Genomic DNA, 14524 nt, shown 5'->3' on the forward strand with positions numbered 1-14524 from the left:
ATGTATAATATTACATTGAATTAATCGTCTTACTATTTAATTTATTACAAACATTTGCTATATGAATTGAAAAATTATTTCATACTGTTTTCTCTTGGTAATTGTAATTTTTTTTTTTAAAGAGAGAGAGAGAGAATTTTTAATATTTATTTTTTAGTTTTTTCAGCAGACACAACATCTTTGTTTGTATGTGGTGCTGAGGATCGAACCTGGGCCGCATGCATGCCAGGTGAGCGTGCTACCGCTTGAGCCACATCCCCAGCCCCTGGTAATTGTAATTTTAATATTCCTCCCAGGGTTTAAAGCTGGCTGTCCCAACAGTCACCCACTCCAACAGCCTACCTGAGAATGTGAGCCAGAATCTTCTTTTTTGGTCTTTGGTGGTATCTTTGTTCCTACATTAAAAACAAAAGGTCAAAATGTCAGATGAGAAGACCACTGGTATTAGAGAAAAACGTTTAGGTGGGGGTGGGAGGCAAAAGTCTGGAATTCCAGACCAGTGTCTTCAGTTATTAGCTATGTCCCTTGATCTCTAATCCCCTCTCTGGGATTGTTTTATTACTCTAAAGTGAAGAAGGATACACATTAATTAAACTGTATAGCTCATGTGTTTAAGAAATCCTGGCCACTTTGTAAATGACACTATTGTTAATTAACCTAAAACAACAAAATCAGCTCAGAGATGATCACAGTAATAGCTATCCATATAAATCATCATTTAAAATATTTCCCCTTCTACCTTAAAAATATGTCCATGTGGATTATACAACTTAAGTATTATTAAGTATTATCATATTATTAGCTTATTTAAATTAGAATGACATAATTTTTTAAAAACCCGTATTTTCTATACTCACTTAAAACATTTGCACCAGAGGTGGAATAATCCTCAACAAGTTCCACGAAGTTAAGGGGGAAGATCCCAGTTCTGTCTTGAAGCTCTCCTCTTGCCCATTCCTCATTCATGTACTCTTTAAGAATAATCATTTCTCCCTCTGAGAAACTTAACTCATCCTTCTGGTCTCCAATATATTCAAACCGAGCAACACATCTTGTATTTCTGAACAAAGAACACATCTGTGGGTTAAACTGGAGAATACTGATTTTTTTTTTGAGGAGGGGCGCTGGGTATTGAATCCAGAGGTGCTTTGCCATTGAGTACATACCCTACCCTTTTTGTTTTTTATTTTAAGACAGGGTCTCACTAAGTTGCTAGGGCCTTGCTTAGTTGCTGAGGCTGGGAATGGAACTCAGGAGCATCCCAAACCCCTGGGACTGCAGTTAATATAAACATATAAAAGATTTTAACTAGGTTTATTTTCAGTTCTAGAACTGGGGCAACACTTCACTCCATAAAACAGTACTAACTTCTAAAATGCTTCAAAACCTTCACTCAGTCTTTCAATAGACATTTATTCTGTGTTTAATATGGAACAAGGTATATTTTGGATAATTTTAACATTTTCCATGAAAAAGAGTAAGTGACACATCTAAAGGACAGCGCTTACTGTTTGGATGTGAGCTGATTCACTCAGAAAGCTCAAGGTCACAGAATACACGCAGAGGAACAGAGAAGCAGCTGAATGGTTGGTTCATGCTGCCATGCCTGTCTTTTGAACATTTTTACTTCATTACATAATCATTCTAGACTCCATGTGTTTGTGGGCCACACCAATCCATGATCCCGCCTGCAGCCTTTCAATCACAAGTGCATTTGGTTTAGGGGCCCTATCCCAAGAATCTCAGGGCAAAGACATCAAACTGCCTGAGCAAGAATCAGGGCAGCACACAGTAGCTTCAGATGGGCCCATCCGTCGATGAGTTGAATGTATAGATGAATGGCCTCACAAATTGGAAAAGTTGGAAGAAAACAGAAATTTGGTACTTCAAAACATGTAATCTACCAACTCTGTTCCTTTATGAAATGATTTTTATATCTCCTTTAAAAAAAGGCTTTGGGGCTGGGGATGTGGCTCAAGTGGTAGCGCACTCGCCTGGCATGCGTGCGGCCCGGGTTCGATCCTCAGCACCACATACAAAACAAACATGTTGTATCCGCCGATAACTAAAAAATAAAAAAAAAAAAAAAAAAAAAAAAAGGCTTTGTTTATGAGACTTGGAACAATCCTTAAGTGGTGTACAATTTTGACCAAAAAGAACATAAAAGCAGAGCCAACTTGTGTCTCTAGAAGGTCTGATTTAATATCAAACCTTTGATTTGAAACTTCAGGAAGGAAGTTTCTATAGCAAGGTGTTTGAAGAGAACAGGTGGATCCTGGATCCACTCAAGTTCTGGTTGAAGTCAGGTCAGTGGATCCACGGCTGTTCAAGCCTACTTTAAATTAAACTGTTGATATGGTCCGTGCTGCTCAAAAACAGGAGAAAAGTGGAACATGAAACTGAATTCACTGCTGTGGCAACGGAAGTTTTCTTATTTGTGATAACCTTTGCATTTATTTTCTCAAGTCCCCTGGGAGCATCTCCTTATGTCTGACCTATTCATCGACAGGTTTACAGTCACCTGCAGGTAGTGAATTCTATTAATTTGCTCATTTTACTAGAATATAAAGTTGCATTTTGGCAGGGTTTTAAATCACCAAGGAGTTACAATGATGCATAAAAGGGTTTATAAATTCAAGCAAAGGTCTTTAGACATACAGAAAGATCCCTTCAACTTAACTCTTCCTTTATTTTCTTCTAGTTCTTTTTGAAAGCAAAATAATACAACATGTCTAGCAGGGATTTTTTTTTGTTGTTGTTGTTTTGTGGTCCTAGCCACAAAACCCAGGGCCTGGTTTGTACATTACCAGGCAAGTGCTCTACCACTGAGGCTACACCCTCAGCCCCATCTAGTGGTTTTCGTATGACCCACATTTCTGTAAGATTCAAACGTTTTTCCTGACAAAACAGTTGAATCTTATACTAGAAGGCCAACAAACCATCTCTGCCCAGGCCAAAGCCAGACCTTAGAGGCAGCAGGCTTGGCTCCCCCAGCAGCTCTCTGCAAGCACTGGATGGACAGCTACTATCAACACACAGAATTTTCAGCAAAACCTGAACCCACTTTGGCTTTTTTAAAAAACAAAGCTTTCCTCATAATTAAAAACAAACAAAAAAAAAAAAAAAAGAGAGAGAGAGAGAATCTGAATATTACACACTGGAAGTGTTTAAGCTTGGTAATTCTTCATGATATAAATTCTTACTTCCTCTATATTTCATGCAAAGGAACATACATAGAACTTACTTAACACAATGAGATGAAACAGATTCTCTTTTCCCATTTTCTCCTTCTGGAATATCAACCTAGTAAAGACAAAATCATGGTAACAATTGTATTTTTTTTTCCAAACTTCAATAAGATATATATCTATATATATTCTGTTTATTTTCACTTATATTGAGGATTGAACTCAAGAGTGCTCTACCTTTGTGCTACATCCCCAGTCTTATTTATTTATTTATTTAATCTTGAGACAGGTCTCTCTGAGTTGCCCAGGCTATCCTTGAACTTGCCATCTTCCTGCCTCAGCCTCCAGAGAGGCTGGGGTTATAGGCATGTGCCATCACACCAGGCTGGACTTTAGTAGGATAAATTTCAGGCCAAGAAGTTAGGAAATGCATGACTGAAATTAACTAGTTTAACTAGGTGTTAAACTTGTTATACCACAGGTGCTAAACAGCAAAAAATCCAGCATGTGGATTTTGGGAAAAATGTACAGCTCGTGAAGTAGCCCTCCTTGAGTCGGCGATCAACCCTTCTCTTATTTGCTGGGATAAGCACATTCAGATTCTACTTCTGACTGAGTTTTCTCTAAGCTTGGTTCTCCAAGATGAAAACTTCAGCTGAGAAGGATTTAAGAAAGGAACCAGCCATTAAGGCATTAATGCTGTCGCACATGGGCACTACCACACCCGTTCACATCGACAGCAGGATTCTGAATTACTCTTCAAACCCCCAAACAAAACAATTTGACCAAACTTGTGGATCCTCTTCATATCCATAACTGTGGAACATCTTTTTTTTCCCCTTCAATGCGAATAGGGAAAGAAGAAAGGTATTCACCTAAGTGAGCATGTACTAACTGGCAGGCACTTTATATATAATCTACAAGGCTCAAAGGAGCTGGGCTGTAATAAAATTGTTGGCCATATATATACGCAGTCTGAAACTACTTAAGGCTATGAGGTTTATATTAAATAAATCAGTACCCTTCTTGATGAATTCTACCAAGTTTGAAGTTTTAAAACAATTTTTTAAACTTGTGGGCTTAGAAATAACATTTATACCAATAATGTGGCAGGCTTGCTGTGATTGATTTCAGTGTGGTAATTGTGCTTTTTAAAGTACTGCTCCATTGGGCAGAAGAAAAATGAGGAAGAGTGCTAAAACCAACATTATTCTTAATATTAATTTAGAGAATGTGGTTTGAATTTCTCCAAAGAATCAGGCCATATATACACTAGACAATTTTAAGAATGGCATTTTGTAATCCAAGAGACACACTCATTTCTACTTGAAAAATACACATTTCCTGTTATACTTGTTTCAGATGTAATGGAAAATTGCTCTCTTCTCCCCTATAAGCTGTGGAAGCGAAACTATTTTTTTTTGCGGGGGGGTGGTGAAGGATACCAGGGATTGAACTCAGGAACACTAGACCACTAAGCTACATCCCCAGTACCCCCCTTTTTGTATTTGGAGACAGGGTCTCACTGAGTTGTTTAGAGCTTCACTGTTGCTGAGGCTGGTTTTGAACTCATGATCCTCCTGCCTCTGCCTCCCAAACTGCTGAGATGACAGGCATGCGCCGCTGCACCTGGCTGAAGCTGAATTATTTAAGCTAGAGTTATTGATATTTCATAGTATTTATCAATAAGTCACATGGGGCTGAGTCATAATCTTCCTATGGATACAAATGTTCAATGGGCAATCTTTTTTTTTTTTTTTTTGTGGTGCTGGGAATTAAACCCATGGCCTTATGAAGGCGGGACAAGCACTCTACCAACTGAGCTATATCCCCAGCCCTCAATGGGCAATCTTGTTTTATCCTCATGTTGCACAGTCATCTGGTCTTAGCACATGAAGCTCCAACACACAGGTAGGCACTCCAAGTTAGGCTGTGAGGGCGTATGCAATACTGATGCTTTAATATAATTTTTTCCTAATCAAATTTGAAATTATTATGTGAAAAACCATTAATGAACCATTAGGTCCAATAACTAGATTAGTATCACCCCAATTTTTTTTTGAAAGATGGAGATAAATAGGAAAAGAAAAGAAAGAAGCCAAAAATAAAATGTACTCCAAAGAAAATGAGAAGTGGTACCATAACCTTGCAAACATTTCTTTCAGGACAGTCTGGTACCATTTAATTCATGTTCACTAAAAGTCTCAAAGAATTAACATATCATGAAGTGTTTAACAACCCAGGAATAGGTGGTTCACCAAGTGGCCTGTGTGGCATTCACTTTTGGATTCAGATGGCATTCAGGTATTACGTTCTAAGACCTCATCATCTAAGAAAAATGATCACTCATTACTGAAATAACTCTTGACTTTTGAACTTCCCAAATGACAAATTAATCAATGGAAGGGAGAACTAGAACTCCAGAATCTAGGCTTCTGGTCGCTTTTTAGCAATCTGCAAGTCACTTGGAACCCACTGAATATGGGACCAATTAAAATGAGCACATGTCACTTACGATTACTTTGACATAGTTGGCAGGAAATACGCCAGTCTGGCTTCTGCATTTCCCTCTGTACCAATCTGTGTCTATTTTTTCAAGAAGATAAACAATTTCTCCAGATGTGAGATTCAAATCGTCATCTTGCTCTGTAACAGCAGATCACAGTTACGTATGATAAATTATCCTGATTGCATATTTCATTAAAGTCGAGAACAAAGAGGCATTTAGTTCTGCCCATGGAGGCCCTACATTCTACTGACTCTGACAGAGCACACTAACCAAACTTATTGAAAATATATATTTTGAAAATTTTCATGATATAAGCTCCTCCTAACATCAAACTAGACATATCTACTATGCAATGATTGATGGGAAATGGTGATAAAAAAACAAACAACCATTGTGCTGGCCAGTGATTCCTACTGTGCCAATAAAAACCTCTTGCTGAATGCACACTGAACAATGGAAGGGTTTTATAGACATGGTATAATATTATCATTATTCTCAATCATGCTTAAAAATCACTTTAGCCTCAAATATTAACTAAGGAAGTCCTATAGCTCTAAGTAAATTTTCCCTCACTGAGATAAAAATCAGTCTACCAAATGGATTAAAAAGATGTCATAAATAAATCAAGTATTTATTTTCTTTTTAGCCTTGAATATGAAGGGTATTTTAAAAATTACAAAAAATTAACTTTTGTGTGCATGTGTATGGTACTAGAGATTGAACACCGATGAAGCACAGAGCTACATCCTCAGTCCCACCTCCACTTTTCTAAAATTTTGAGACGGGTTCTTGGTAAGTTGTTGAGGCTGGCCTCAAACTTGTGATCTTCCTGCCTCGGCCTTCTGAGTTGCTGGGATGACACCATATCTGGCCAAAAATTTAATAGTTTGATCTCATAGTTCAATAGTACGTAAGACAACTCTTGGGACTAAAGAACTTAATTTATTAAATTATAATTAACTACATTACAATTGTTAATTAGTATCCACTACAAGTTTGTAACTGCCAGACACTTTGCTTTGTTTATTTACATGAGAAACTCCCTCTCAGAGAGTATCAAAGGCAAGGTATGCAACTAAGCTTTCTTTTTTTTTCTTTTTTTGGTACCAGGCACTGAACCCACGGGGGCTTACCCACTGAGCCACATCCCCAGCCCTTTTTATTTTTTATTTAGAGACAGGGTCTTACTAATTTGCTTAGTGCCTTGCTAAAATGCTGAGGCTGGCTTTGAACTCATGATCCTCCTCCTCCCTCAGCCTCCCAAGCCCCTGGGATTATAGTTGCGCACCACCACACCAAGATTACAACGAGGCTTTCTGGAATGGCTGGGTACAGTTGGCCCCCTTCCTCAGGTGATGGGTTAGATGATATCTCTAGTCAAGGATTCTACAGGCAGAAAATAAAGAAGGATGTCTTGGGAGGTTCGTTAACCCAGGGATGATGACTCACTCCTGGATCCTGTAATAACAATCTATTATTTATGTCCTTACCTGCTGCAAAATCATGAAGAACGACAGCGTGAGGAGCACTACTGTCCACAGGTTTCTGAGCAGGGCTTGGATCCTAGGGGGAGAAACAGGGCTGTGAATGAAGTATTCAGGATGGATGCTAGATTTTATTTTTGGTACTGAGGATTGAACCCAGGGGCACTTTACCACTGAGCTACATTTCCAGTCCTTTTTTATTTAATTAAAAAAGAAATTTTTTTTTTGTAGTTGTAGATGGACAGAATGCCTTTATTTGTTAATTTTTATGTGGTGCCAAGGATCAAACCCAGTGCCTCACACATGCTAGGCAAGCACTTTGCCACTGAGCTATAGCCCCAGCCCTCCTTTTTAAAAAAATTTGAGGCAGAGTTTTGCTAAGTTGCCTAGGGCCTCACTAAATTTCGAGGGCTGGCCACGAACTTGCAATCCTCCTGCCTTAGCCTCCCAAATTGCTGGGATTACAGGCGTGCGCCACTGCACCCAGCTAGATGCTAGATTCATTATTCACTCTGAAGCCATTTTTTTTTTTCTCATTAGAGTCCGCTTGCCACAATTACATTATGAGTACAAGATGAAAACCACACAGGTAAACTACACAAGGGAACCATTATCAAGCTGAAAAAGAATGTTACCTTGCCAAGGGGGGACAGAAATAACTCTCAATTATAATATTCCCTGCATATTTTTTTCTTCTTTTTTTTTCCAACCAAGAAAATTTAAAAAGGGAGAGTACTGCTTAAAAAAAAAAAAAAAAGCAGTATTATTTATTCTCCCCCAAAGCAGTAGTTTGTGACCTCTTCCCCTTTGAAGGGTAGGTAGTTTTCCCCTTAAGACTAATCCTTAAGAACAGAGCCTTAGAAGTTGTGTCTTTATTAGGATGGGAAAAGAAGAAAGTTCCACAATTTATGTTCTTGCCTTTTGTAATGAAGGCAGCTAATGACTTCCCACAGAAGTATAATTCACAAAAGGTAAAATCCATTTCATTTATTACCACTTAATTGAATGTCTTCTCTAATTTGAAAGCAATTCTACCTCCCATGCCTGGCCTGGATTTTCTATTTAATCTGAATCATTTATTCAACAGTAATTCTAAATAAATTAGCAAAGAGAATGAATGCGATATTCCCCACCCATCTAGCCAATGGTCTCGATTGGCTGGAGGAGAGGGCAGGGTTGAAGAGGGACCTTCTTAATGACAAACCGTTGTTACTCTCACGTTCTTTAAGAAACAAGGCTTATCCACATCATCACCTTCACCATCAAACCTGACGGAGGGATGCTATTTGGAGTGCTGTAACTCAAAGCTCTTCAGTGCTGGTAATTTATTACCCATGAATATGTGATTTTTGTTTTGTACTGATTTATATCTATGGAGAAAGAATGGCTACTCAATAAATAATATCAGGGAAGATGGCTATCCATTTGGAAAAAATAAAGTCAGAGATCAACCTCACACCTAACACAAACCTAAGCCTCAAAACGGACCAGTGATCTAAAGGTAACCAAGCCTGGGAGGCTGGGGAAGGTTACTTGTGCCTCCTGATTGCGGTTCCCCTTCTCTGCCTTCAGTGTAGGGAGATCCCTGGCAATGATGCCCATCAACTTGGCCTGTCAGGTGAAGGGCAAATGGAACAGGCTGGAGAGGGTTGTCCACAAGAGGTTGAACAGAGACCCGTGTCAGGGTGGGTACGTGGTAGGTAAATCTAATATATTTCAAAGGGCTTTCTATAGCAGTGCTGATACAAATGGTATGATAACAATAAGAAAGCTAATATTTATTGTTCGTTTGCTGTGTGCTACTTATTGTGTGTAACACCTCTAGACATTAGCTCATTTAATTTGATAAACACCTTTGAGACATAACTCATATACAATAAACCACCCCGTGTAGCATGTGTGCGGTTTTAGTTTATTCACAGAATTGCACAACCCCTACCTCAGTCCAAGGTAACCACGAACCTACCTTTCTATCTCCATGGATTTACTTTTACCTAAAATGGAATCATCTTTACCTCATATGGAATCATATAATATGTCAGTTCTAAAATCAACTCCATGAGGTGTTGTCATATTTATTTCACACATTAAAAAACAAAATGTAGACGGTTAGATGAACACCTGTGTTGTAGGGAGCAGGTGAACTGAAGCCTCGCTTCCTGTAACTGGGTGTGAGTTCAACCATGAACCTCCCAGATTTCCCAGGATCCATCGGATTCAACTATAATTGATAATGGCCAATATTCTCTTTTTACCAAATTAGGGAAAAGTAAAACATTCTTAGAGATATTTACCTCAAAACCAGATTTTCAAACAGTAAGGTTTCTTTTTTTGTTGTTGTTTTTGTTTATTTATTCACAGGTACCCACACAAAGCAGGAAGCACTGATGTATATTTATTTGTGGTGCCAGGGATCGAGCCAAGGGCTTCATAAATGCCAGGCAGACACTCCATCCCTGAGCCACATCCCCAGGTAAGTTTTGCTTTTCTAAGAAACTTAATGATAACCATGAACCCAAAAGCCTAGTGGAGGATTCATTTCATTATCGTTATTGGTAACTGCACTGATTTTACCACTGACACCATCACCTACAGTGATAATGAAATGGCCACCCGAGGCCACCTCTGCAAGCCTGGAGCACAAGATGAGAAGGTGATGTTTAAAGTGGAAACACTTTGGACATTATAAAAGAATAACACCTCATTTTTTAGCTTTCGTTTTTTAAGGATAGCTTTGGGGCATGTACCTCATGGTTAACATCAGTGTGTTCTGAAAGAGGAAGGACGTGAGGACAGTTGGATAACGCTGTACCAATACAGACAGAATAAGTAACACAACTTATGTGAACTGAACTTAGAATTTTCACAACCAGCTGCAACTGGCTGACCGTGTATTTTTCTCTGCTCCACAAAATACAAATTCTTAGTTTCTTAAGCAAATCTTCTAAGATAAACTGCCTTCTAAGAAGAATTGAATGAGATTATAAAAATGAAAATAAAACGGTAAAACAAAATACTTTACTTGGGTTGAATGACTAGTGGGAATTATTTTTTATATATTTGACATTAACTAACAGTGAAAACTGGACGCTCTTTAAAAAATATCCCTCTAGGGCTGGGGATGTGGCTCAAGTGGTAGTGTGCTTGCCTAGCATTCGTGAGACATTGGGTTTGATTCTTAGCACTACATAAATGTAAAATAAAGATATTGTATCCACCTAAAACTTAAAAAAAAAAAAATCCATCTATGAATTATTTGACAGCATGTTTCTTGCTAAACAAATGACATTTAACAATCTTTGTATCTTCCCAGGCTCCAAATAAATATATATATTTAGTTGTCGGTGGACCTTTGTTTTATTTATTTATTTATAGGTGGTGCTGGGGATCGAACCCAGTACCTCACACATGCTAGGCAAGTGCTATCACTGAGCTACAGACCCAGCCCAGGCTCCACAAATTTGTTAGGCTTAAAATGTGACTCAAGGTTGTTGGGTTACAAAATGACGATTGCACTAAGCTTACATCTTAAAGGAAGTGTGTGTGTGTGTGTGTGTGTTTAATGTCACACTTAACATTTATAGGACCCCCTTTAAAATCATTACCCATTCTGCTGGAAAATGGATCTCTGGCACTTTGGCAAACATGTTTATATTATTTAAAAAACATAAATGGCTCCCACAGTTGGGAGTTCACAAGTGAGTGCTCCGGCTTTCACAAGTAAGGTCACAAGTGATCCTGCACCGTGGAAGGTGGCAAAATACCCCAGTCGGTATGTGCAGCAGAGTGATTAGGGTGGCAGAGGCCAGCCTCAAGTCATTCATTCTAAAAATGGAACAGAATGCTACTGTAATTTTCACTCTGGTTAAGATAACTTTCCTAATAAAAAACTTGGGACTGCAATGTAATTAATAGTTCTATGAGATGTGCCGCCATGTGTGATACGAAGGCTGTACAACATTAATTCCTTCCGCTGGGTCTGCTCATCTGATGGTCCTCTCATCAAGAGGAGTGATAATCTTCATCTGGGACACGTGAACTCTGCCTGTCCCGTCTCCCTTCTGGCATTCCAGGTAATTATTTTCTGCCTGCTTCAGCATCACAAGTACGTCCCCACACTGGAAGGTACAATACCACTCTCTGAAGCAATTATTATTTAATAAAACATTATTACTTTTCCACATTTTAATCTTTGGAGCCTAAAGCATTTAATAATGTGTAATAGCAGTAACAGAGGCCGGCGATTTTTCACACCCGTCAGTAAAGAAAGAGCTCCACTTTACCTTACGAGAGAGTTCTCCAGGGTTTTGTGGGACAATGTCTTCATTGGCAATTCCATGAGGCACAGACAGCTTAAATGAAAACCAACAGGAGAATCATTCACAATCAAGGAGCCTCCTCACGAGCTGCTGATTGTTGAGGGACTCGGCGTGTGTGCCTCAGCTCTCCTGATCAGGCTACCTCACCTGCATGGAGGGGGGCCTGCGCGTCTCCTGGACTTTCAAGTTCATGGGAGGTGAGGTGGAGCCCAGGGGACCACCAGGGCTGCATGGGGCCTAAAGTTCCCTTAATAACTAACAACTAAGAAGTTCCTTTCTACAGGGAAGGTCCACCAAGTCCCCTGGGGGTCTGACCTTGCCGCCTATCAAAGCCCATCTTTAATTCAGAGTTCTCAAAATGACTGCCTTCTTAAACACGGAAAGGGTGGCTGCCTGGGCCCTTGGGTCACTCAAGAACAAAGATAGGGAAGTGTGCGGGTGTGGCCCTGTAAGGCTGGGTGGAGCAGCAAGACTTCCAGACATCTCCTTGGTGTCCCAGGATTCCCTGCTAGCAATTTAATGGTAGGGTAGCCATGGAAAAAAAATGAGGGAAAATTTAAGGAATTATTTCCTTAGGAGACACACCATTCTCATCATACCATCATGTTACATGTATTGATTTCCTTTGAGTTCTTTAAATACTTTATTGGTATGCAGTTATACTGAGTAAGGAATCCTAACAGAATGTCCAAAGCAAGTAGAGTCTTTACAATTGGTAACACTGTGTTCATAATATGGCCTAATGGTTAGGAGCAGGGGGTCAGAGCTAGTTATCTACGTTCAAATCTTGGTTCCACCACTGGCTGGCTTCTTTCTCATCTTATTTGTCCTCATTTGTACAATGAGGAATAATAATTTTATCAACTCACAAGGTTGATGGGAAGAATAAACGAGCACTTTACCTATATAAAACCTTCGAACAGTGCCTGGCTCATAATCAGTACTCAATACCCATCAGCTACTGTTGTTGTTGTTGTTGTTGTTGACACTTTGGATATAACAACAGGGGTGATTTACCACTGAGCCACATCCCTTCCTCTTTTGTTTTGTTTTTTAGTTTGAGACAGGGTTTCACTAAGCTGCTGAGGCTGGCCTTGTATTTGCAATCCTCCTGCCTCAGCCTCCTGAGCTGAGTTTCGAGGATTACAGATGTGTGCCCCTGGCTCAGCTATTGTTTTTATTATCAACAACCTATCCCCCCAAATACCTTTGGGTTTTTTTCTTTTTTAATATTTATTTTTTAGTTGTAGTTGGGCACAATATTTTATTTTATTTATTTATTTTATGTGGTGCTGAGGATCGAACCCAGGGCCTTGCACACACTAGCCACACACTCTACTGCTGAGCCACAATCCCAGTCCATGGGTTTTGTTTTTGGTGGTCTCAGGGATCAAACCCAGGGCCTCACACATGCTAGGCAGGTTCCCTACATCTCTGGTACCACCTGTGAGTTTTGGCAATTAAAGTTTCATTGATTTAAATGAATATGAGGGCGGACACTAGGACTCCAAGATGGCGTCAATCGTGCCAGTGAAAGAGAAGAAACTCATGGATGTCAAACTAGGGGAGTTGCCAAGCTGGATATTGATGCGGGATTTCACCCCTAAAGGCATTGTGGGAGCATTTCAGAGAGGTTACCACCGGTACTACAACAAACACATCAACGTGAAGAAGGGGAGCATCGCAGGGGTCAACATGGTGCTGGCAGCATACGTGCTTTTCAGCTACTGCCTTTCTTACAAAGAACTCAAGCACGAGCGGCGACGAAAGTACCATTGAAGAGGGGCCAGTGTGGAGACCATATTATGTACTCCTGAGACTGCCTCCCCTGTGAAGAACTGAAATCATGGCCTCACGGCAGAATCCTTTCGTATCCTGAGTATTAATATCCAATAAAAGGTGACTGGTAAAAAAAATAAAAATAAAAATAAAAATAAATGAATATGAATATATATGAATAGTCTACCTCCTCATCTGTCTATTCCTTTTTCAAAGGAGGATTAAAAAACAAATTAGGGCTGGGATCGTGGCTAAACGGTAGAGCACTTGCCTAGCATGGGCGTGACCCGGGTTCAATTTTCAGTACCACATAAAAATAAAGGCATTGTGTTGTGTCCATATACAAAAAAAAAAAAAAAAAAAAATGATTCTCTCTCTTAAAAAAAAAAAAAAATTAACAAAACCCCGAATGACTTAAAGTAAAAGAAAATTCCTGACTCAATGATGGAAACATGGAACAAGACAAAATAATTAACTACTGTTCCTGTTAAGAGCTACTCTATCATTAATTGTTTAAAAAGAACAAACAGTCCTGATTTCCTCATCATTTTAATATTTTAAAGATTTTATCAGATTAACCTGACCAAAGGAGAGACCACATCAACGCTATTTTTCATCTATGAGAAATGGAAGCAGAAGTCACTTGAGAAAAACGTTAGTATCTTACCTATTGAAAAAAACTGCTAACTAGTAGCTATTAAAGGTTCCAGTATAATTAGGCTTTAAAAAATGAAAAAAAAAAAAAAAAAGTGGGAAATCCACCCACCTTAATAAAAACTTCACTTCAACTTCATTTTAAAATGTACTCAGGGGACTGGGCACAGTGGTGTACACCTGTAATCCCAGTGGCTCAGGAGGCCAAGGCAGGAGAATATCAAAAGCCAGCCTCAGCAAAAGCAAGGCAACTTAGTGAGGCCTTGTCTCTAAATAAAATACAAGACAGGGCTGGGGATGTGGCTCAGTGGTCAAGTGCCCCTGAGTTCAGTCTCCAGTACCCCCCACCCCCCAAATTTACTCAGTAGGCAAAGTTGCTTAAGATGTAAACTCTATCAAGATATAACTCTCTGTCAGTCACTCCTATTAGCATAACCTACAGGGTCAGGTTTTTGAGTTTCACTTGGTCAACACCTTACAACCCCCGTGTGGCCTGCTTCCTCTTCCCCTGTGTTTCTCCTACTAATGAAACCCTGCTTTCAAAGCCTAGGTGGTGTTCTGGTCAACTTATCTAAAGCACTCTTAGGGTCA

At 39.4% G+C, this 14524-nt stretch overlaps 2 protein-coding genes across 9 annotated transcripts in view; one reads left to right on the forward strand and one right to left on the reverse strand.

The window, feature by feature from the left end:
- Positions 1-290: 290 nt before the first annotated feature.
- The window catches only part of Sh3d19 (SH3 domain containing 19), a 171526-nt gene continuing 157292 nt past the window's right edge, over positions 291-14524 (reverse strand). For 7 of the 8 annotated variants that reach the window (XM_048813509.1, XM_048813513.1, XM_048813508.1 and 4 more), the window contains 6 exons: positions 11465-11533; positions 7188-7260; positions 5704-5834; positions 3245-3303; positions 858-1060; positions 291-395 (listed from right to left, as the gene is read on the reverse strand). In XM_048813509.1, coding sequence (XP_048669466.1) covers positions 322-395; positions 858-1060; positions 3245-3303; positions 5704-5834; positions 7188-7260; positions 11465-11533 — 609 coding nt within the window. In that variant the 3' untranslated portion in view covers positions 291-321. The remainder of the gene's footprint in view (positions 396-857; positions 1061-3244; positions 3304-5703; positions 5835-7187; positions 7261-11464; positions 11534-14524) is intronic. The other variant, XM_048813507.1, reaches the window with a different exon arrangement.
- On the forward strand, positions 12991-13416 carry LOC107141256 (ATP synthase subunit f, mitochondrial-like). The gene has a single exon (XM_015484473.2). It carries the CDS (start codon positions 13013-13015, stop codon positions 13277-13279), a length of 267 nt encoding a protein of 88 aa, XP_015339959.1. The 5' UTR covers positions 12991-13012; the 3' UTR covers positions 13280-13416.

Source organism: Marmota marmota, unplaced genomic scaffold, assembly GCF_001458135.2.
Source record: "Marmota marmota marmota unplaced genomic scaffold, marMar, whole genome shotgun sequence".
Taxonomy (NCBI): domain Eukaryota; kingdom Metazoa; phylum Chordata; class Mammalia; order Rodentia; family Sciuridae; genus Marmota; species Marmota marmota.

What these genes read in the sequence shown, in the direction of transcription:
- LOC107141256 (XM_015484473.2), top strand. Translation starts at nt 13,013, where the DNA reads ATGGCGTCAATCGTGCCAGTGAAAGAGAAGAAACTCATGGATGTCAAA.